Below are 21,883 nucleotides of genomic sequence, written 5' to 3'. Positions count from 1 at the left end.
CATCATCTGTCACTATAGATCTTAGAGAAGTGTGACAGGCCCAAGGTTGCATGGCCATTGTTCTGGCTAATTTTATGTCAACTTGACGCAGGTTAGCATCAGCTGATAGGCAGGAACCTCAATTGAGAAAATGCCTCCAGAAGACGGGACTGTAGGTAAGACTGTAGAGCACTTCATTTTCTCAGTTAGGGATTGATGGGGGCCAGTGTCAGCCCATTGTGGGGAGAGACAGACTTGGGCTGGTGGGCTTGGGTTCTATAAGGAGGTTGAGCAAGCCATGTGAGTAAGCTAGTAAGCAGCACCACTCCCCCTGCAGACTCCCCCGCCCCCTGGCTTCTGTATCTGTTTCTGCCTTCATATTTTGCCCTGTTTGAGTTCCTATCGGTGATGGGCTATGGATGTGGAAGCACAAGTCAAATAAAATAAAGCCTTTCCTTCCCAACTTGCTTTTGGTCAGGGTGTTTCATCACAGTAAGAGTGACCCAAACCAAGACAGCCATTCTATAGTAACTTGGGCAACTAAGCCAGGTCTGTGTCATAGCACCCTGGAATTGGACAGAGCCCTGGTGTTTCAGGTGGGAGAGAGGACAGAAGTGGAGTGTATAGGAAGCAGCTGGTCAGAGCACAGTGCAGGCTCCATCTGCCAGATCCAGACACTCTAGAGCCCCAAGTCTCCAAGTCATGTTCTTTGTACATCTGAAATAGCCGCAGACAGCCCAGCCAAGAACTAGGGCGGTGCTGACAGAACTCTCAGAGCAGGCTTTGAGGTCTGAGGCCACAGTGTGTAACATGCACATCCTGGGTACTGCATCCCAGCCCCAGCTGCTTGCTGCTTTCCCTAAACCCAGCAAGGGCTAATACACAGGATGGGCCCCATTCTGTCCTACAGCCTCGCCTGAGGCTCAGAGAGGGTAGGTCACTTGTCCAAGGTCACCCTTCAAGGTTGTGAGCTTCCCATTCAAGACAAGAGGTCCTTAAGACCCTATCCTTGTCCCCTACCCCACCCTTCTCATAGCTGTGGAGGTACAGAGCCATCCCTCTCTTATATTCGAGTTGGCCCAACAGGGCCAGATGCTCATGCATATGGCTTGGGGTAATGGATGAGGGGAGGGGGAAAAGGGAACATTCTTTGCATTGACTCCCACTCAGGTACTGAGGCAGGTAATAAATATCTGGTTATCTAAGGGCAGGTGCAGCTCAGGTGCCTGGAGCCACCTCAGCAAAATAAGGCTCCTCCCCACACCACGCTGCCCTCCCCACACCAGTCCCGTTCTGCCTCCTGCTCCTTGCTTACATAAAGGTGCTATTTTCAGCTTTGTTCTCTCAGCTTTGTTACTCCCAAGTCAGGCCACTCCCTCCCCCTCCCCATCACAAAATGCACCTAAGGTTTGAAGCTGGATTGCCCATTTCCCATTCTGTCTGTATATGGGGGAAACCGAGGCACTGAATTACAAAAGCTTCCAGAAGGCCACTGGTGTGTGTGTGTGTGTGTGTGTGTGTGTGTTGGCATTAGATTTCTACGTGACAGAAGGGGAAAGGGGAAGAGAAGAGACTTCACAGGGAGAAGTATGCATTAAGATGGGGAGAGGGTCTAAGAAAGAGATAGAGATGGTGGGAAGGCAGACAGCTCAGCAAAGAGAAAATCAGAGAGAAGAAAAGCAAGACTGTAGCATGACCACCTCAGGAGACTTAGAGAATGGTGGGGTAAGTGGGGAGACAGAAGACCTGGCATTGCTTGGGGCAGTTGATTCCTTCCATCAAAGCTGGCAACTGGCACCTATTTTGACTATTCATGACTCCCCCATTCCATTGCCCCAGACTGGGAGAGCAAAGGAAGGGCACAGTCACCTCTCAGGGCAGGACACAGTGGTAGAGTCATATTAAAGCCCAGCAGGAATGCTGCTGGCCAGACCAGGCTTCCTTCTGCTGAGCGGACACCTGTCCCCCAGTTTCCCTCCCCTGTCCTGGGAAAAGGATGTCACAGAGTGGAAAGAAAGCATGACTTACAATGGCTAGGTCAGGAGGAGCCCTTAGGATAAGGGGAATTGGGGCTCTGGAGAGGGAACACTGGGACAGAGAGTCTGGCTTAGAGCCTCCTTCTACCATGAGTGAAGGCAGCCAAACCTCTCAGACCAGCTACTGTCACCCAGGGAAGTCCCAGATCTTTCCTGTCACATGGGAAGTAGACCCAGGGCTCCACTTTCTTACCCAGAGAAAGCAAGCAACCCTGTCCCCATTGTGCTCCCAAGGTTTGAGTTTCAGCTGCAGTCACCGAACAATGTTTTGTCAGCCTCTGTATGAAATTCCTAAACAACCAAAGCTGCTATCCTGAGAAGGGAGCCAAGGCTCCACCAGCCTCCAAAAGGGCCCAGGGCTCAGACAGTCAAACGCACTGCCCAGTTTCCCCATTGTCAACTACAAAGCACTTTCTTGGGACCTCAGAGCTCAGTTACATTCAGAGGAGCTGAGCTCAGCTTGGCTGCTGGCTGTTGGAGACAGCCCCTAGTGCCCCAAGTCCTCCCACAGGCAGACAGGTATTCTGTAAATCCTTGGACACAACAGAATACCAATGGAAAAAAAGGGACCCATTAAGATGGGGTGATTCGGGGGGGGGGGGGGAACATCATCCTGGAATTAAGGTAAAATAGGCAGCTTCCTCACATGGGTCACTGTTGCAAGTTTGAATATGAAATGTCTCTCACAGCCTCATGAGGACTCTGCTCGGTGGATTCACTTCTTCTTGATGTATTCAAAATAATATGGCATAACTGACATAGTGAAGAGAAGTGAGGTCTAGTTGGAGGGAGTTATGTCACTGGGGGTGTGTCCTTGGAGCTGTATCTTGTCCCAGCTTTGTCCTGTATTCCCTTCTCTCCGCTTCCTGATCCCCGCCCCCCCCCCCCCCCCCCCCGCCCCAAGGCAAACAGTTTCCTCTTAACATGGCCTGGCCACTACGATGATCTGCCCACGGGCATGGGGTTGAACAACAGTGGGATGAACCCACTAGACCCACGAACCAAAATAAGTGTCTTCTTCTTAAGGTACGCCAGGTAGTTTGTCACAGCACAGAAGAACATGCTAACTTGGCACGGTGTGTCAGCTCACTGTGACTTACACAGTGCCCACTTCTCTGGCCCTCCGCACGCGCAGGTGCCTCTTGCCCCATATCCTTTTATCCCCAACACTCTTCATGTGTCCTTCAGCTGAAGTCAAAGCTCCTGAACTGTCCTGCCTCATTTAGTGTTTGACCTGATGCCAAACTCCGCCTCTTAATTTGGCCATCTCTCTGCGATGCCTGGGTCATCAAGCCTAGATCCATCCCCTCATAACCTCAGGCGCTGAATTAGTAGACTGTCTGTCTGCATAGGGTGTTACAGAGAGAACCCAGGGCCTGGCACATGCTAGCAATACTGAGGTAGTCTCAAGCCTTACTGTGGGTCTTTTTTTTTTTTTTAAATCAACATCATGTTCCTCCATTGGGCTTGTGAGCTCCAGGTGGGAGAGCTTACTCAACAAACACTGCACAGCAAGGGCAGGCTAAACTAATGTGTGAATGAATAGGGCCTTCCTCCTGAAGGAGTCTTTAAACCCAGCAGGCCATTCCTGACTCAGAGAGAACAAGCCCTGCTTCCATGTCCCCTGTCTCTGAATGAGGAACAGGTATCACTCAATCCTGAGTGATTTGAGTCTCTCTCTTTCACTGATGCAATAGGAAGGGTGGCTCAAGCCACGGAAGAAACTGTCACAGCAATGCTGGAAGCCCTTCTTTTGCTCCCCTGTGAGAAGGAAGAGGACAGAGTGGCTTTCAAGGTGGGATACCATCCTAACACCCTTGGCAGCCACAGGGCCCCACTCCAAACACACAAGAGGTGTTTCAATCCAGGCAGAGAAATCTGGGGCATAATCCGATTTTGTCAGTTGTTATTAACAAACAAAAGCAGCCTTGACCTCTGAGCCTTTTCTGTCCAACCTTAGAGTAGTAATACAGTCAGCTTACAGGCTCGACCACACATGACCACCCAGTTTCCCTGGGCAACCCACAAATACCAGGCATTTCCAATCCAATGCACAGAGTTGGGAAGTGAGGATCAGGAAAGCTTATCCACCTGGTCAAGATGACCCACTGTGAGCCTGGAAAGCCAAACCCAGTTGGTAGAATTCATAGCTGGGCAATGGAGCATCAGCCCTGTTCACACTAAAGGTCAGAAATGTTGGCAGGGATTCCTTTTATAGCCCACTCTGTAGGACAGCAGTTTCTACAGGAAACTTGATGTTGGTCAGAGGCAGAAAAAAAAAAAAAAAAAAGCTCCAGTTGAGTGGTGGACAAACTGAAAGGGGACGCTATGTGCCGTGGGTGGGGTGAAATGGCGGCTTTCCTTGATTGATAGCTTCTGCTCTGAGCAGACACTGCTCACAGTGGGCCATGTGTAACCTGGGATGGATCACTGTGTCATGTGACCCAGGGAATCTGGGTTTAGTGGAAACTGGCTCTGTCTGGGATGTCAGGACCTCTCGGTCACCGGCAGCCAGGCGCCAGGACAAGGTGCATTTCCCTCAAACACAGAGGCAAGTCTTGGAAGACAATCCTATGGGTGGTTTTAGGTAGCCCTGCAATTCTGCTGGTAGCAGTAGCATACAGTTCCTGCCTGTCTCTAACTACACTCCCTGCTCCTGAGGGAGTATGCTTAAGGAGGGGGTCAGAACAGCAAGACTGGTGTTTCTGAGGAGGTAGGTGTGTTTCAGTTCTATGGGGGAAAGGAATGAATAGGTCTGGCTTTCTTCCAGCGATGCATGGGGCTGTTCAGTTACTTTGCATTACCACAGTAGAAGCTGCACTTTAGTCCCTGGTGCCTGGTTGAGGTACATTTCTTTTCCACCTCTTTCTCTCTGTTATAATCCTTGTTCCGATGCAGAGCTGTGGGGCACTGCCACCACCCTACGACATGCCCTCCTGAATACTTTTTAGCATCTGTGGTGGTTTGAATAAAAATGGCCCATGGTCTAATAGGGAGTGGCACAGTTAGATGTGCCTTTGTTGGAGTAGGTGTGGCTTTGCTGGGGGAAGTGTGTCACTGGGGTGGCTGTTGAGGCTTCAAATGCTCAAGCCAGGCCCAGCGTCACTCTCTCTCCCTGCTGCCTATTGATCAAGATGTAGAACTCTCAGCTACCCTCTCCAGCACCACGTCTGCCTGTGTGCTGCCATGCTTCCTGCCATGATGACAAAACATCTGAACAGTAAGCCACACCCAATTATGTTTGCCTTTGTAAGAGTTGCTGTGGACATGGTGTCTTTTCGAAGCAATGGAACCCTATGAGATACCACCTCTCAACAGAATGGATGTTTAGAATCTGAGGAGTCATGGAGGTCTGTCTTGGTCTTATAGAAGTGGAAATTAAGGCAAGAGTGGAGAAGGGACTTCCTCAAAGGCACATGGCACCGAAGGGACAAAGTGGTGTTTGAACACCCTGTAAGAGATACTTCTGGGTGGGGAGGTGGGATGCCTTACCCCTCAGCCCAGGTGGTCTGCGTGCAGGGTCTGAGGCTGCTATGTACTAAGGGTATATATACCAAGAGATACTAGGCCAGGGTTGCTCAGGTGCAGGAAGAGCTGGCACCTGTTTAGCTCATCATTGTATCTCTTAGTAACTGGCTGCAACAGTTATTCCACAGAGCCCTTGGTAATTCCTGGGAATGTCTCTGTGCATTCCTTCTTTATTCTCAATAATCACAGATACAATAATCAGATAAGCCAGACTATATTCTTTCAGGTCAGGGGCGTCATCTTGTAGGAACTTAAACTCTTTGGCACATGACCTACTGCTTTCTGTACTTGCCCTGTTCTGGCTCCACTTCCCTCCTAGACAGTGTGTAGATGTAGGAGGCATGCTCAAACCTCAGGACCTCTGCATATGCTGCTCCTGCTGTCCTCATCAAGTGTGCCTTGCCAATCCTCCCCAGCCCTAAATGTCCTGCCTTCTTTTACCATTTTATTTGGCTCTGATCACATATTGTGCCTGCCACTCATCTTGGTCCTCCATCATTCCTGTTGGCCTCTGAATTCCAGCTAAAGAAAGCATCTTTATTATTTCCTGATGCACTGTGGTACCTGGGCTGCACACAACACATGGCATGCACTGTAAATTAAAAGAAAGGAAGGAAGATGAGGGAGGGGAAAGGCAGACAGCATAGAGACCAACAGACGGACTGACTGCTAGACAATGCTCAGCAAACAGCTTCAGGAAGAGCTGGAGTCAGAAGACAGGGTTCACAACTTCACAACACCACACAGAAGCAAGCGGGCTAGGGACCCCCCTGCCCCGTTCTGACTGGTCTCTCGCCAGCAAGCTGTGTGACTTGGAGTGAGCTATTCCTCCTCTCTGAGCTTCAGTGTCCTTCTCTGTAACATGAGGGCCTTAGTGGTTATGGCCACTGGGAAGGCCACAGAAGACTTGTTTAAGAAATGCTGGGACTGGGTCTTAGAGAGTGCTTGGAGACTGCTCTACAAGTCATAGCTATTATTAACAGTAACAGCTCCAGTATGCACACAGGCTGAAGCCTGTGCCAAACTCCCGGGATCCAGCAGGACTGAGATACAGTCACTTCTGTAAACCAGAGGTGACCAAGTAGGAGTCACCGACTACACCTCTCCTGTTCATGAAAGTACAATGAGCCAAGAGCTGGAAGTCACTCCTTCAAGAGGGTCAGGGGAGGCTTCTTGTAAGATCTGCCATCCAAGCTAACGGTACAGGCCATGGGAAGTGGGAAGGAGAACACTCCAGATAGGCAGAGACCACACCATATGCAAAGGCAGATTGTACTCTCTACTGCACAGCACAGCAATGTCACCTGATCTCAGAGAGGCAGAACTGCTCTTGAGGACACACAGCAAATGAAGGGACTAAGCCAGAATTTGAATAGAGGCCATTCTCCAGAGCCTGAGGCCACTTATAAGGTGGTGACCAGGAGACAGATTGAGCATCAAGAACACCCAGTCCCAGCCGGAACAAGTGCAGAGGTCAGGGGCGACAGGAAGGGCTCAGCCCCCACCTCTGCCCTGCCTAAGGGACTCCCAGCCTCCCCCTGCAGAAGGGCGGTACCTCCATCAGGTCTATAAGCCACAGCAGCCGCTCCTAGGGAGGGTGAATGGGCAAAAGGCAAAAAAAAAAAAAACAAAACAAAACAAAACAAAACAAAACAAAAAAAAAACAAAAACAAAAACATGAAATGAATATCAGGAAATCAAGAGGCATCACCTCAGCATAGCACCCCCCTCCCTGCCCCCCACACAAACACCTATTGAGGGGAACAGCAGGGTCCTCAGAGGAAGCTGGAAGGCCTTGCTGCTCTGAGGAGGCAACTTTATCCTTGGGGTTGGGGGGTCTCCATAGGTCAGCAACTTGGGGCAGGTTTGGTGCCAGCATTTCCATTCACAGATGGAAAAGCAGGCTGGAAGGGAGCAGTCTGTCCAGGGTCACACCTGCTGAGAGCAGGCAGTGACTTAGGGGGAATCTGCTTGGAGACTTTGATCCAGCAGGCAAGGTCCTTAGGGACCTTCTGCAGACCTAAGACTTAGACTCAGATAGTGCTCAGGGAGTCCCTGGGAAGGGGCAAAGGGAGGGGCAGCAGTCCTCAGCCTACTGTTTTCCAGGGCCTTTGAGTATTTACAGGCTCAGGGAGAGTATCTCTAAGGGTAGCTGCCCAGGCTGGAATGGCAACAGGAAAAGGGAAATATCCATCTGCCTCAGGGGTGTGGATACATTCCACCGACTTCAGTACTCACTGGGGCCTAAGAGGGCTTTCTTTTTCTGCTCTCTCTACACACTGGGGACTTGGCAAAATAATTCCCCTATAAGGCAGGAAACTGAGCTGAGGCATGGAGAGGTAAGGGGATTTCTCTACCTGTCAGACTAGCTTAGACTCCATCCCAGGAGCTCCTCTCTGCCTGGGCGAGTGTGTTTCTTATTCTGACATTCCTGGGCACCCTGATTGGTCACAGAGTCTGAGTGGGTCCTCCATTTAGGAACGGTAAAAGGGACTTCAGAGTATTCTCTCATCTGCCCTGAAGCTGCTTATACAGACTCACTTTTGATGTGAGCTCTGCTGTGTCCCCCCCAGGGTACACCCTGTCCACTAGGTCCTTGCTGGTGCTGTTCTTAGCTAACTAGAGGAAAGACTTCTCAGGAATGGGAAGGTCATTGCTGGGCTGGAGCTGGGGGTCCCTGGTTTCTGCAGAGCTCTATCCAGGCACAACAGGCTCTCAGTTCCTCTTGCCCTGCACCCTGCTCTGTCCTTTGTGTCCTTAGGTTGCTGCAGCCTGAGCTGGCAGGATACAATTTATGCATGGGGAAACTGAGGCACAAGGAGAGCAGATTTTGTGCTTCCTAGACCAGAAGACAGTCTCACTGTGGGTCTGACTTTCCAAGAGCTGTAGCCTGTATCTAACACTCTGGGTTTTAGAGCTGTGCTCTGTGGCTCTTAAAGCTCCACACGGACATTTTAAGGCCAAGGTCACAAGAGTCAGACTGGAGAGAAGTAGACCAGGGCCCACAGCCTAAAATCACCTCATCAGGAGGTGCTCCGGCCTGTGGCTGGAGCAAACCCAGCAAAATGGCGGTGAGGCTTCTGCCTTGCCCTGGAAGGGACCGTACTTCTGGGGACTTGAAAAACGACTGCTGGTGTGCCCAGAGCCCTGGGAGGAGACATGGCAGTCTCTGGGGCCACCTCAGGTAGGGACAAGGACGTTTAAAGATAAAGGAGATGGGGTTAAGGTCCTCCAGCCCCCAGAGTCCTGATGTTAAAGGAAAGTCACATGAGAAGCCAGAATTTGTAGGAATGACAGCTTTCTGTGGGGTCACCAGACAGCCACCCGTAGCTCATCCCTCCTGCGGTCCAGACTGACTGTCTCTGTACTTTCTGAGTCCTGGCTTCAGAGTCACTGATACTTCCCTCCCTTTCCAAGGGTGACTACACCACCTGTAGGCCTCCACCCCACCCACCCAACTCTTCTTCCCATAGGAGACCTGGCTGTCCCCTAAGATAAGAAACAAGGCATTTGATGTCAGGTGTGATGGCACATGCCTTTACTCTCAGCACTCAAGAGGCAGAGGCAGATAGATGTCTGTGAGTTTGAGGCCAGCCCAGTCTATATAGTAAGTTCCAGGTCAGCAAGGGCTGCATATATCTCAAAAGAAAGGAAAAGGAAAAAAAAAAAAAAAAAAGGAGAGAAAAGAAAAGGAAAGACAAAGTAAACAAAACCCAAGGTGCTTGCCCTTGAGAATCCTGGGAACAGAAGCACATCCCAGTGTGGATTGAATGCTGTAGTGGGGGCTGCTGAGTTGGCAAGAAAGCCAAGCCAGGCTTGGGCTCCACAGACAACAGGTGGCCTCCGGTGAACCCCAGAACCACAGTTCAAACCACCATGACTGACACTGTTAGTGCTGACCCTGAGCTCAACTCCACGCTTTCCCTGTTCGAACTCCCTGTGAACCGCAATTATGTGGGTCTTGTTTTGTCTAACCATCCTTTACCTTTTTATTACATTCTTAGCATGCATGTGTGTATGCAGCAATCAGACAACAACTTGCAGTTAATTCTCATTCTACCACATGGGTCCCAGGGACTGAACTGGGTTAGTGGTAAGCACCTTTACCCCCTGATACATCTTCTTGGCTCCTAACCATCCCTTAATAAAAAAACAGAAAACATGCCATGTCTCCTGTTTCCTGTTAGAAAACCTTTCCCGGGATCCCCAGACTGAGAGCCCCAGAAGGCATATCTTTCATAGATGTCCACTGTCCCCATGTTCAGCACACACTAGGTACTCCACAAAAACCAGGCGCTCACAGATGAGGAACCTGAGGTTTGTGAGGGAAAGGTAACATCTTAACCGTGCCCTGACCTTCTCACCAAGGATAGGGCAGGGGCGGCTCACCCTGGCCGAGCTGACGGTTGTAGAGGTGCCGTGGCTGCCTGTGGATGAGCCTGTGTCACTGTAGGACACCATGGAATAGGTGTCTCCAACACCGGGGCCTGGGGGCTGCCGTGCCTTCATGGACTCGATCTCACGCCTCAGCACCAGGTGGTCAAAGTGGTCCAGGTCTTGGGGTGAGATGATGCCTCTCACCTCAGACAGGAGTGAGAACTACAGGGGAGGGCATGACAAACAAACACTCAAGATACTCAGTAGAGAACTCTGCCAGCAGGTGGGACTGGTACCTCTATTCCCAAGTGATCTGCATGCGAGCCTGCTCTGCCCTCCCTAACCTTCTGCGGCTCTCCAGTGTCCTTGAGGGAGCATCTAAATATCTTTACTCAAACACTAGGCCCGGCATCACTTGTCTCCTTCCTCTCTGCAACTCTTCCCTCTCAGCATGCACAGGTGACAAAGAGCCTGAACATGCTATCATATTCATGCCACAGAGCCCTTAGCCACCCCTCCCACCTAGAGTGGTCCTCTGAGTCATGCTTGTCTGCAAACCTTACTTCCTCTTGCCTGCCTGCCTGAGTTTACCCTAAATTACACTAGATTTAGTTACTTCTTCCTTTTGCCAGTTTCTGACCCACAAGCAGACTTTTACCTTAGCAGGCTTCTCTGGTTGACCTCTCACCCTGGTCCCTGCTTGTGAAGAATATTCTATGATAATAACCACTTTATGTCCCTGACTCCAGAAGTCTGTGAGTTTGGAGCTGAGGACCTTGGTAACAGGGTAGGGACAGAAGGAACAAGTCACCTTGGCATGTGTGTTGAGCAACTCAAACAGTGCCATGACAAGGGCCTCCACAGAGATGGCGCCACCACGGTACTGGTCCAGGTAGTACATCATGGTGGCGCGTTCCTGCTCCGTCAGCAGGTGCCGGGCTTGGTCATCCAGCAGTGCGCGTGTCTGATTCCCCAGGCTGCTCAGGGTCACTTGGGAGCCAGCTGGGCCCTTGTAAAATCCTGGCTGAAAGACAGAAGAACACAGGCCAGAGGACTCTAGGCTGCTGGGGAGCCAGAGGACCTGGTAGAGCCAGCAGCAGCATTGCAGAGGGAAGCTGTGTCTTCTAGAGGTACATTGATGATCTCCACACACATAGGAACCACTCCACCCAACCCTGGGATGACGGCACTGTGTGGTCATCTCCGTGGCACTTTCATATTTGGGTCTTGTGTATCCTTGAGCCCATCTGTTCACACACTATGTGATCCCCTGGGCTTCGATATCTCTCGTAGTAAGCAGGTGTGATAAGAGTCCATGTATTTCTAACTTACAATTCAGATCAATACCCCTAACTCGTGCCATATTACACAGGTTGTCCTCACCACTGACCAGCTGATACCACCTAGTCTCTCTTCAGATTCCCTGGCCCACCCTGTCATCTTGCCAAGAATATCTAAAACGATCTTGGAAACACAGACTTTCTGTTTGCCTACAAGGTGCTCGCTGCCCCTGTCCTGATCCCAAAGCCTGTGAGAACGGGTCAGCCTGGCCCATCACCCTGTTCCTAACCCTACTCACCCTCCTCTCCTATTTTTCCACTAGCTCTGGCACATGCTCTTGCCTAGGCATGGCTTGCATCTCAACTTCTGCTCTGTGTCCCATCCAGGTTTAGTGACTCAACTCAAACTCCTTGATGCCACCTTGCCTTGATAGTTCCCAGTGGGCTTTCTAATCCAATATCTGTTTGAATCCTTGCACTGTCTTTATTTGTCAGTCTTCCATTAGGTGTGACTCCCAGGAGGGCAGAGACTTCTGTTCACTGCACTCATCTCTGAGGCCAGCACAGTGGCTGGAAGCCAGCAAGCATCTGGACAGGTGGGTAGCCTGGCTGAAGCTCCCTACAATGTGTAAGCCCCTGTACATACTCTGTCCAGAACTGAGAGGAGAGGAAGAAGATGCTGATGATGTCCTGTGATGGTTTGTATATGCTCAGCCCAGGGAGTGGCACCATTAGGAGGTGTGGCCTTATTGGAGTGGGTGTGTCACTGTGGGCGTGGACTTTATTGCCCTCATCCTAGCTGCCTGAAAGTCAGTCTTCTGCTAGCTGCCTTTGAGACAAGAGGTGAAACTCTCAGCTTCTCCAGCCCCACGTCTGCCTGGATGCTGCCATGTTCCTGCCTTGATGAACTGAATCTCTGAACCTGTAAGCCAGCCCCAACTAACTGTTGTCCTTATAAGACTTGCCTTGGTCATGATGTCTGTTCACAGCAGTAAAACCCTAAGACATGTCCCACAAAGACACCTACCTTGATTGTCCCCTCTTCTGTGCGGTCCCCCGGAAACCTATGGAGAGATACAAGCCCTCTCAGCACATGTTAGCACATAGAATGGGGCACACATGGGGAAGGATCAGTTGGAGCAGGCTTTCTATCTGGCATGGTGGCATATGCCTGTGATCTCAGCATGTGGGAAGCTCTGGAGGTCAAGACAAGCAGGGGCTGCTGCATAGCAAGTTTCAAGGTAGCCAGCTTAGGATATATGATCCTTCTCAAAAACTCTTCCCACTCCAAAGTAGAGGAAAAGTGTGAGAAACCACACATCTATGTACCATGGTCACTGCTTAGGGGCTGCTGAAGGGCATGTGACCCCCGAGACCTACAAATGGCTCTGAGCCTTCCCCATTAGCAACGTGTTCAGCACTGCCAACCATGCAAGGTAGCCTCTTGAGTGCTTCCTGTCCCGATAGGACCCAGAGTTCTCTGGTTGGCATGAGAGCAATGAAGAGTCGGGGATCACAGGTGTGAGGAGAATAAAGGATAGGTGACCCCGGGTCAGCCATTCCCTAGGACCACCGGTGGGGAGGACTGGAAACCCCCAGGGGAAACTTGTAGGGATACCTTAGCTCTAGCTCATATTTTCGTGAGAAAATGTGGGCTTATGCTGCAAGAGTTTGAAATTTTAAGAAATACTAGAAACCAAGTTTTTAAGTGGGAAATCCGATTTAAAACCATGCTGGAAATTAACCTTTCAAAAAAAAAACAAAAAACAAAAAACAAAACAAAACAAAAACAAAAACAAAAAACTAGGAACACTAGGCAGGAGAAAGGAAGGGAATGAAGGAGAGAAATAAGACACTGTTGGGGTTGTCTGACCAGGAGTCACCAGCCACCAGGTGGGGATGTCTGAAGGAGACCACAGGTGATGCAGGTTACATTACTAGCAGGCATGCAGCCACCTGGCCCTATGGTTGATTTGGGCTTCTGAGATTCCTTCATCTCAAGTACCTCGTGGGGCCATCTCTGGCAGCATGGGATGGGGACAGCAGAGCCCACATTCAGATGCTCCTGGATGCATTAAGCACCCAGTTAAGTGATTTGCCTGATGGCAGATACAGGGCTCTAAGTCATGGACTTCAACTTTCCATGAGGACACTGGGGCCAGGAGGGAAAGGGCTCACACTCGAGCCTGTGAGTGACGGGGCTCCCAGGATGAGGACACCACACTGAGAGGCCTGTGGCAGAAGCTGAGAGGAGCAATGGCTCTCAGAAGTCACCCAATGATTCCAGAACCCCATGTCTGAGGCCAGACCCTGCTGAGTTGGTGACGCTTTCCCCAATCCGGGAACTGGCGATCCACTTGGTCTGGTCCACCGTGGTACGTGCGTGGGGCAGCCTTCCGACGTCCTTCACTGTCAGGATGAGGTGCCGGGATGACTTGAGCAGCTTCACTGCCTCGTCATGCAGGATGCTGAGAAAGCTCCGCCCATTCACCTCCAGAATCTGGTCCCCAACCTGCCAAGACCCAGCACTGTCACATAGGCTGACCTCATCTCAGCTCTCCTCTCGCCAGACTGAGATGAGGTCAGTGAGGTTCAGGGAGGCTGGGATGCCTGAGGGTCACAGAAGAAGGGAATGACAACTTGCTTCCAATCCCAGCCCTGAGCCCAGCTCTTGTCACTTAGAATGTAGGTCTCCTGTGCCATTCCCCAAAGTCCCCCATCAGAAGCAAGCCAGCTCAAAGACTGGGACCAGATGAACTAACTGCAGGATGGGGTGAGAGGCCTGAAGGGAGACAGACAACTGCTATTTCCACATCTGATTCCAGACTGGTGAGATTTCTTATCTAGCACACACTCTGTTTTGTTTTGTTTTTTTAATTCTGTGTGTATATATGAGTACACTGCATGCATGTGTGCCTGGTGACCACGAAGGCCAGAAGATGGGGTGGGATCCCCTAGAAGAAGAATTGCAAGTGGGAACTGAACCTGAGTTCTCTGCAAAAGCAGCAAGTCCCCTGAACTACAGAGCCATCTCTATCCCTAGCTTACATCTTTTGCCACTTATAGAAAGCCAGCGATACTTTATCTTACTAAAGGAAGTAAAACAAACAAACAACCCACACTAGGGGACTGGAGAGATGGCTCAGCGGTTAAGAGCACTGACTGCTCTTTCAGAGGTCCTGAGTTCGATTCCTGGCAACCACATGGTAGCTCACAACCATCTTTAAAGGGATCTAATACCCTTTTCTGACTTGGCTTCTGGTCCAGCCTATCCTAAAGCCATCTTCCTTAGCCCTGCCTGCAACAGCTGGACCTTGACTCTGATGCAACCACCAACTCCGCCTGTATTTCTCCAGCTACCTCTCCAGTAAATGTCATCCAATCTTCCCCTTCCTCCACCCTTGGTGGCCTCTCTCCTAGGTCCCCACCTGCTCATCTGGTGGCTCCTAGGTCAACACTTCATCTCTGTGGGTTCATATCCAAACAGCCACAGTCATCGTGCACTAACATGTGGTTAAGAGCTTCAGAGACCATCTGACCTGGGTTCAAGTCCTACCCCTGCTATTCCCATGCCATGTGACAGACATAGCTCCACAATCCACCTCTCTCTCAGCAGCTTCCATGCCCCACTTTCCCCTGGTGGCTGTGAACTCGGGCACTGGCCAAAGATTTTCTTCCTCCAAATGTCTAGCTATCAGTGTCCATATTGAAATACCACCCAACACTGGCACCACCCACAAGGACAAGCCTCTCTTCCTTTCCACTGGTCTCCCTGGTTACCATCTGAGAACGTAGAGAGCCCACTGAGCTCCTGATGAAGAATGAGGAACAAGGCCCAATAGTGCCTTAGGGTGGCACCAGCAAGTACCCAGTAAATGCAGCTTTCTCATGATGGTTTGAATTTTTGTCAGTTCTACCTTGGCCCTCCTCTCTTGGCCTGCTCTGAAGCTCAGCACAGGAAGGCTGCTCCAGGCACTAGCATTTCTGAGCATGGAGGGGAAAATCCACCTCCCTCCAGGGTTACTTGCCTGGAGCTTCTCGGGCAGCGCCTCCAGGTGTCATGGTACTGTTCTAGAATCTCTGCCTCGGAAGCCACAGCCAAGGCTGCACCTCTCATATTCCAATGTTTTGTTTCCCTAAGTGTCCCTCTGCAGCTGCAACTTTTAATCTTGCTTTCCACACACTTTATTTCGGCGTGCAGTTTAATTAAAGGCACTTGCATCTGGGAGAGCAGCTGTGTCCAGACATGCTTCTGAGAGCCAGGCTCTGGATCCCGCTGGGGATGGCCTGCAAAGAATAAGCCCATTCATAGGCTTGGAGGCTGGACTGGAAGCCAGATAAAACATAGGTCAACTTGTTAAATGGGAACTTCAGATCCTGGCACATACTTAGAATGATGGATGCATGGCCACTGTACAAGTTCTCTCAGTGGTGTGCCTTGCTCATGTGAAACTCCTATAACCATGGCCTTCCTAATACTTACTGCTTAGACCTAGCAGGTCCAAGAGAGGCTACAAATCACCTGTAGGGACCAGGCTGATGGGCTACTGTGGTTCTGAATGTCAGTCTTCCTCCTAGCTTGAATTCAGGGCCTACCATTTCTACCATATGAGTGGTCCAGCACAGGGCAGGATTCAGCTACACCCTGGGTATCTACGTGTTGGAATCCCAGGAGTGGGTATGGCTTTGTTGAAGAGGATGTGTCACTAGAGGTGGCCTTTTAGGTTTAAAAGCTCACACCAGGCCCAGTCTCTCTCTGTCTGCACTAATGCAGCAGATGTGAGTTCTTGATTGCTGCTCCTGTGCCTGCCTGCCTGCTGCCACACTCCCCGCCATGATGATCATGCATTAGCCCCCTGAAACTGGAAGCAAGACCCCAGTTAAATGTTTTCTTTTAAAAGCTGCCTTGGTGATGATGTCTCTTCACAGCAGGAGAACAGTAACTGAGACCAAAGGCTTCACAGGCCTCAGCAGCTGTCAGGATGGGCACTGATGCTCACTCTGACTGTTAGTTGATGAACCACTCTCAAGAAAGGCCAGCGTGTCTCACTCAGTGTGTTCCATGGGGTGGGGATTGTGTCTCCACGCTGCAGCCCTTCTCCAGAGGGCAGACAACTACGACACAGTAGTCCAGTTGCCTGCACCACTCTCTCAAGTTTTGCCCTAAGTCTCAATGTTCTCATCTGTGGGATGAGTATGGTGTTCTAGCCAGTCCCAGGTCACTGTGAGAACCAATAGAAATACCGAGCACCAAGACAGGGACACAAGGCTCTCCATCTGCTTCCTTCCAAACAGGAGAGACAAGTTCAAAGACACCAGAGTCACACAGGAAATGAATGAGTAAGCAGCACCAAGCCCATTCCCTCAGTCTTTATCACCTTCATCCCAGTGCAGGAAGCAGGGGAGGATTAGCCAGTGATGGGCAGATCCATCTCTCCATTGCTTCCTCTTGCCTCTAGCTTGTGTCATGAAGTTGGAAGAGATTAATCTCACCTTCTTAAAGAAAAGCCAGGAGCTCTGTTCACAGAGATGTGACTTTTCTTCCTAGCCCAGAGTGAGATGTTGTGTGTATAGACTAGGTGAGAAATAAAGGGGCCAAAATACTGTGTCCATCAGAGCCTTCCCTGGGGTCTCCTACACATAGAGAAACTGAGATACCAAAAGGGCATGTGGCAGCAACGGCAAAGCCCAGCCCTGGAGCCAACACAAGGGAGCTCTCAACCCTGGTCCCACGGGCAATGCGATGGACCATCTAATATTTCTTGCTCGGCTTGCTGTGGGCCCTGACAGAAGCATAGAGAAGGATGAATGAGAAAAGGTGGCTTATTTTATTGGTCTCCATAGCCACCGATTTTGGCACTGGTAATAGAGAAGGAGAGCCGGACCATGGGGATGCCCTTCATTTTAAGGCAGAACAAAACCTGCTCCATCAACCCGGGGCCACCCAGTGCCAGGTTTGTGTTCTAGTGCTCTGACAAAGTGAGAACACAGGCACTGATGGGATACTGCTTTCCTTTGAACTTGGCCACCAGGAGGCAGGATCCACACCCTACAATGTGGGGCCCACACATGAACACCAAGGAGACGGCCCTCAGAGGCAGCAGGGAGGTCCATGCAGCCTCCAAGAGACCCGAGCATGGTTCTACATGTGAAACAAACCCTGATGAGTGGGTCGCCTGGACTGCTGGGTGACAGACCATCGGGAACCTGGTTCTTTGAAGAGGACCACAGAGTCTGGGGCCAATTTTAGATTCTGCTATGTACACGTTATGCATGTCACCTCGTTGCCTAGTCACTTCCTGGGAAAACTCAGAAAACATCAGTTGCTAGCCATGGGTGGGTTAGCATGCCCTCCACTGTCTCCCACACTTCAGACAGTACATATGAGGTGCTCAGCAGACACTTCCAGGATAAACATAGAGAGCACGAGAGACTGGCAGCATTGGTGCTCAGTGTGTGGTGGCTGCCTTCTGAAAACTCCTGTTACATGGATGCCCTCATCACTCGCTCAGCAGCTCAACCCTGTCATTCCACCCTCAGAGTCCCTCCTGCCATACCCAGCTCCCTTCCTGCTTCCAGCATCAGCTGACCACCTCCCCTCACTGACCACCCTGAAGCTCCCACTGCTGTTGCAGCTTCCAGACATCTTGGCTTCTGCCCAGAAGTGAATGTGACAAGACTGAGTTGTGTGGCCTTGTACCCCCAGCCTGCACAGTCCTTCGATGGAGCACTGACCCCTCCTTCAAGAAAAGATACACTATGAGAGGCCACTCACAAAAAATGCCTCTCAGTCTATCTACACACAAAAAAGCTGCCTTTATGGAACTGCCAGGTTTTAGTTAACCAGAAGCTACCATGGGGGTCTCTTGTGTGTCGGTGTAGGGACAGGTTCCTATAGAGGAAGAACAGTCACCAGCAATAACTTGAATTTCTTTCAGACAGTGAAAATGTTCATTAGTGTAAATAATATTCTCATAGGTCTTCTACATGACAAGCAACTGATAAAGCTTTTTACTTGAAATTCAAAAAAAAAAAAAGAGGAGGAGGAGAAAAAAAAAAGACATGCTAGGTTCAGTGAAACACACTTATAATCCCAGTGCCTGGGAGCTGAGGCAGGAGCATCACAACTTTCAGGCTAGCTGGGCTACCAGCAAGGCACCCTCACAAGGAAACAAACAAGGCAGCCTGCCCTTCCCTAACCTTGTACCCTGATGTCTGCAGGCTTTACAACATGCACACAGTAGGAACTCTATTCACACCAGTGATAGGGCTTAAAGAAAAAGAGAAGCAAGAAGAACTAGGGCGTGGGGAGGCTGTGGCTCTGAGATCCCTCAGCAGGGGATGTTGGGAAAAAAGTTTGCCAAGAACTCCATCCCTATGCTGAGCACAGAGAGATGGGATCATTCCCTTGGGACATGGGGTGGGGGGAGAGAAGGAACCCAAGGCCTTCCAGCTTCCCACCCTCCATCCTTCCCAGGGCTCCACAGAAATAAAAGGTTTCATGGAAGCCTCTAGGGCTCTATAGAACCCCCAAGGACCCACTGAAGTGGACTCTGGGGTCCCAAGTGAGGCCTTGCTGATTACTATGTCACCTCAGCTCGCACCCCGTTCTATTAAGGAGTTTTATTGCAATTATGAATCTTTAATACTTTTCCATGTCAGGTATAAAAGTTTAATGGGCCCTCCCCCACCCCTTTCACTACAAGTGAACGATGCAGTTTTAATGAGACAACATGAGTGTTTCCCAACAGCTCAGAAGCCGGCAAACCTTGCCCGTATTTAAAGAAACAACAATGAAAGATTGAGGTCAATGCAAAGCTGTGATGGGAGGCAGGACTGGGTTGAAAGGGGCTGGCCACACACTGCATCCTACAAGCTTAGATCCTGCCCAGGCAGAACCTATGGAGAAGGCAGTGGACAGTATGACACAGCCCACTCAGGCTGAATTCCAGCATGTGGCACCTGCCTGCTCCTTGCACACGAGGCACCTGCTCCCTCCTTGGATCCTTGGCAGAGCTGCCGTCTCCATGGAGGCCTAATCTAAGGCTTCAGATCAACAGTGGAAAACCTGAGGTCAGACGGGGGAAGGACCACCCAAGGTCAGACTAGAGTGAAGATTCCTGGGTACTTTCCAGAGGGAAATCACTAGGAGTCAAATGCAGGCAGAATAAGCCACATGGACCCTCTGAGTGCCAGGCTTAGGTCAGCCACCCATGTTGTTTAGCTCTGACCTTGATCCCACTCCTGAGGCAGATAAACTAAGGTTTCCTGTTTTGCAGACAAGAGCAATGGAGTTCAGAGAGGTACAACTGTTTGCCTAAGGATGCCCAGCAGGCCAGGGGCAAAGAAGGATGGCCCCAGATGACTTGAAGGAATCCAACCCCAACACACTGGAAGGGAACACCACAATGGAATATAATAAGAGCAACTGCTATATTTTCATTTCTTTACATTAAAAAGGGTTCCCCTTTTATTAAACATAGAGTCTCTTCTCATACAACATCTTATAATCTCATGAACAGGTTCCCCTCCCTCTACCCATCCCAGTCTACCCCAGCATTACATTTAAATTAATTAAAATGAAGTCAAATGAAAGCCAGTTTCTCAGCACAGAATCTCTGTTTCTTTGACCACCTGTTGTTATGGCTACCTCAATAAACCGAGTTCCTCTAACCCAAGACCTTCCCCAGTATCTCCCTATAAGCCTGCTCTTCCACCAGGCTCCCCAGCTCCCAAGCCCCGCCTCCTGACTCCCTGGCTGTGTATCAGGGCCCATTTCCCCCACCATGAGGATGCTAGAGCCCTCATGCCGCCAACTTCACTCTGGGCTAGTCAGTGTCTCCAAAGTAGACCCCTGTGTTCCATCCTCAGCCACCTCCAATACTGTCTTTATGTGGCAGGAGGAAACTGAAAACTGATCCTGTCATTCCCCATCCCCCTTAACCCATCCTTTCCAGTGGCTTCTAAGTGTCAGCCTTTCCTGACTCCGAAGTGATCTTAGTGGTATTCCATCCCACAATTCCTTACCACCTTTTTTTTCAGTGCATCTCCACTTGCCATCTCTCTGCTCATCAGCACACAGACCTTCCCCTCCTCCAGACTGCACACACTCTGTCCCAAACGCTTCTCCCTCTATTCTTCACCTGGAGGTCACCTGCTCAAATAGCACTGTGTCCAGGGCAGGAGTCACTGACATCCTTCTAGTGCCCTGTCACTGTCGGATCGTGCTGAATGCTAGAATCCAAAGCCAGTGTCCTGCACCTCTGGAATGGCACCATCCAAAAAATATTCAACATTAGTTGTCTCGGGGTGAGCAAATGGGTTAAGTGAACTGATGAATGAGCCATTGAGCCAGATCCTGGCCTTGGGCTCCTGCACACAAGCATGGGGCAGGATGACTCCCTGTTGTGTAAATGCTGGGTTTGACAAGGCCGGGACTTGTGGGAGGTAGGGCCTTTGCAGCCCAGCACCAGAGTGAAGCAGTGAAGAGCAGCTGACTTTTCAAGCACAGGGGCCAATGGCAAAGAGGCAGCAAGATAAATCACACGTTCTTTTTTGCTGAAAGCAGAGAGTCCTGGGAAGTTGAAGGTGTTATGAACCCCCTTATTCGACAAGAAGGGACACTGGAGGGCTAGGGAGATGGCTCAGTGGGTAAAAGTGCTTGCTGTCCAAGCCTGTCTGTCAACTTGAGTTCAACCCCTAGAACCCATGTAAAAAGCTGGCCACGCCTACCAGGAGATGGAGGTGGAAAGACAAGAATACCTTGGAAGGTCTCTGGCCAGTTAGCTTTGAAGTACACAGCACAGTGGCAGAGAAAAGAGAGGCCCTGACTCAACACAGAGTGGGAAGACTCCTAAAAGTTGTTCTCTGACCTCCTGTTATCCTCTGGACTCCACACATGGGGGCACACGAAAGCCTGCACTCATACACATGGGTAGAATGAGGGAGGAAGGGAAGGAGGTGACAGAAAAGAAGGAAGAGAGGTAGGAAGGGGGAGGAAGGGAAGAAGGACAGACAAAATCTGAAGTAAGGAGTGGGAGGACCTTGAACTTCCAGTCTACTGGGGTGACTGGCTGCCTACTGACTTTGGGATTCTTAATGAATCTCTCAGTTCTCAAGTTCAAGTCCACAGCCTTCATGGAAAAATAGTGACCAGTCAGAAGATAAAATAGCAGAGGGAATTCCATTTGTGATCGAAACAGAGACAAATCCTTAGGAATAAACAAGAAGCGTACAGTACTATATGAACCAGATTTGAAGCCATTCCATATCACAAGAAACAGATCTGAAGGGCAGAGGCAGAGGTAACCCCGTATGGTGGAGGGTTGGACACCACCCAGTTGCAGCTCTTTGCTTACTTTTTGCAAAGGCAGACTAGTAAAAACTGCAGCCAGAATCTGTCAGGAGTTAGCATAGAAGTTCACGTAGAAAATAAAACTGTATGTGAATGGCATCCAATGTTTACTGCAGAGTAACTGTTGCTTACAGCAGTCCTTGGTCCATTCAAAAACAGCACAGGGAAGCATTGCCAAGGTCCCCAGTACACCTGTGCAGATGGAAGTGTTATTCCCCCAGGCTGGCCATTGCACGTGGTAATCCATGGGAAACTGCTATGCTGGACCCTCACAGAGATGCATGACGCTATGGCTCAATAAATAGGTCAGAAAATAATGTGGCAAAGGA

General features: G+C 50.3%; 1 protein-coding gene across 10 annotated transcripts in view; it reads right to left on the bottom strand.

Annotated features, from left to right (window-relative positions):
• The window catches only part of Whrn (whirlin), an 84,270-nt gene that overhangs the window by 7,267 nt on the left and 55,120 nt on the right, over positions 1–21,883 (bottom strand). For 3 of the 10 annotated variants that reach the window (XM_034501951.2, XM_034501952.2, XM_034501954.2), the window contains exons 4-7: positions 13,510–13,712; positions 12,228–12,264; positions 10,732–10,944; positions 9,933–10,142 (exon numbers count right to left, since the gene is read on the bottom strand). In XM_034501951.2, coding sequence (XP_034357842.1) covers positions 9,933–10,142; positions 10,732–10,944; positions 12,228–12,264; positions 13,510–13,712 — 663 coding nt within the window. Of the gene's footprint in view, positions 1–2,910; positions 6,136–7,098; positions 7,132–9,907; positions 10,143–10,731; positions 10,945–12,227; positions 12,265–13,509; positions 13,713–21,883 lie in introns of those variants that run through there. The other 7 variants (XM_034501948.2, XM_034501950.2, XM_076934819.1 and 4 more) reach the window with 5 other exon arrangements.

Source organism: Arvicanthis niloticus, chromosome 5 (assembly GCF_011762505.2).
Source record: "Arvicanthis niloticus isolate mArvNil1 chromosome 5, mArvNil1.pat.X, whole genome shotgun sequence".
NCBI lineage: Eukaryota > Metazoa > Chordata > Mammalia > Rodentia > Muridae > Arvicanthis > Arvicanthis niloticus.
The sequence above is the reverse complement of the archived record's forward strand: the minus strand, read 5'-3'. Positions and strand labels throughout refer to the sequence as shown.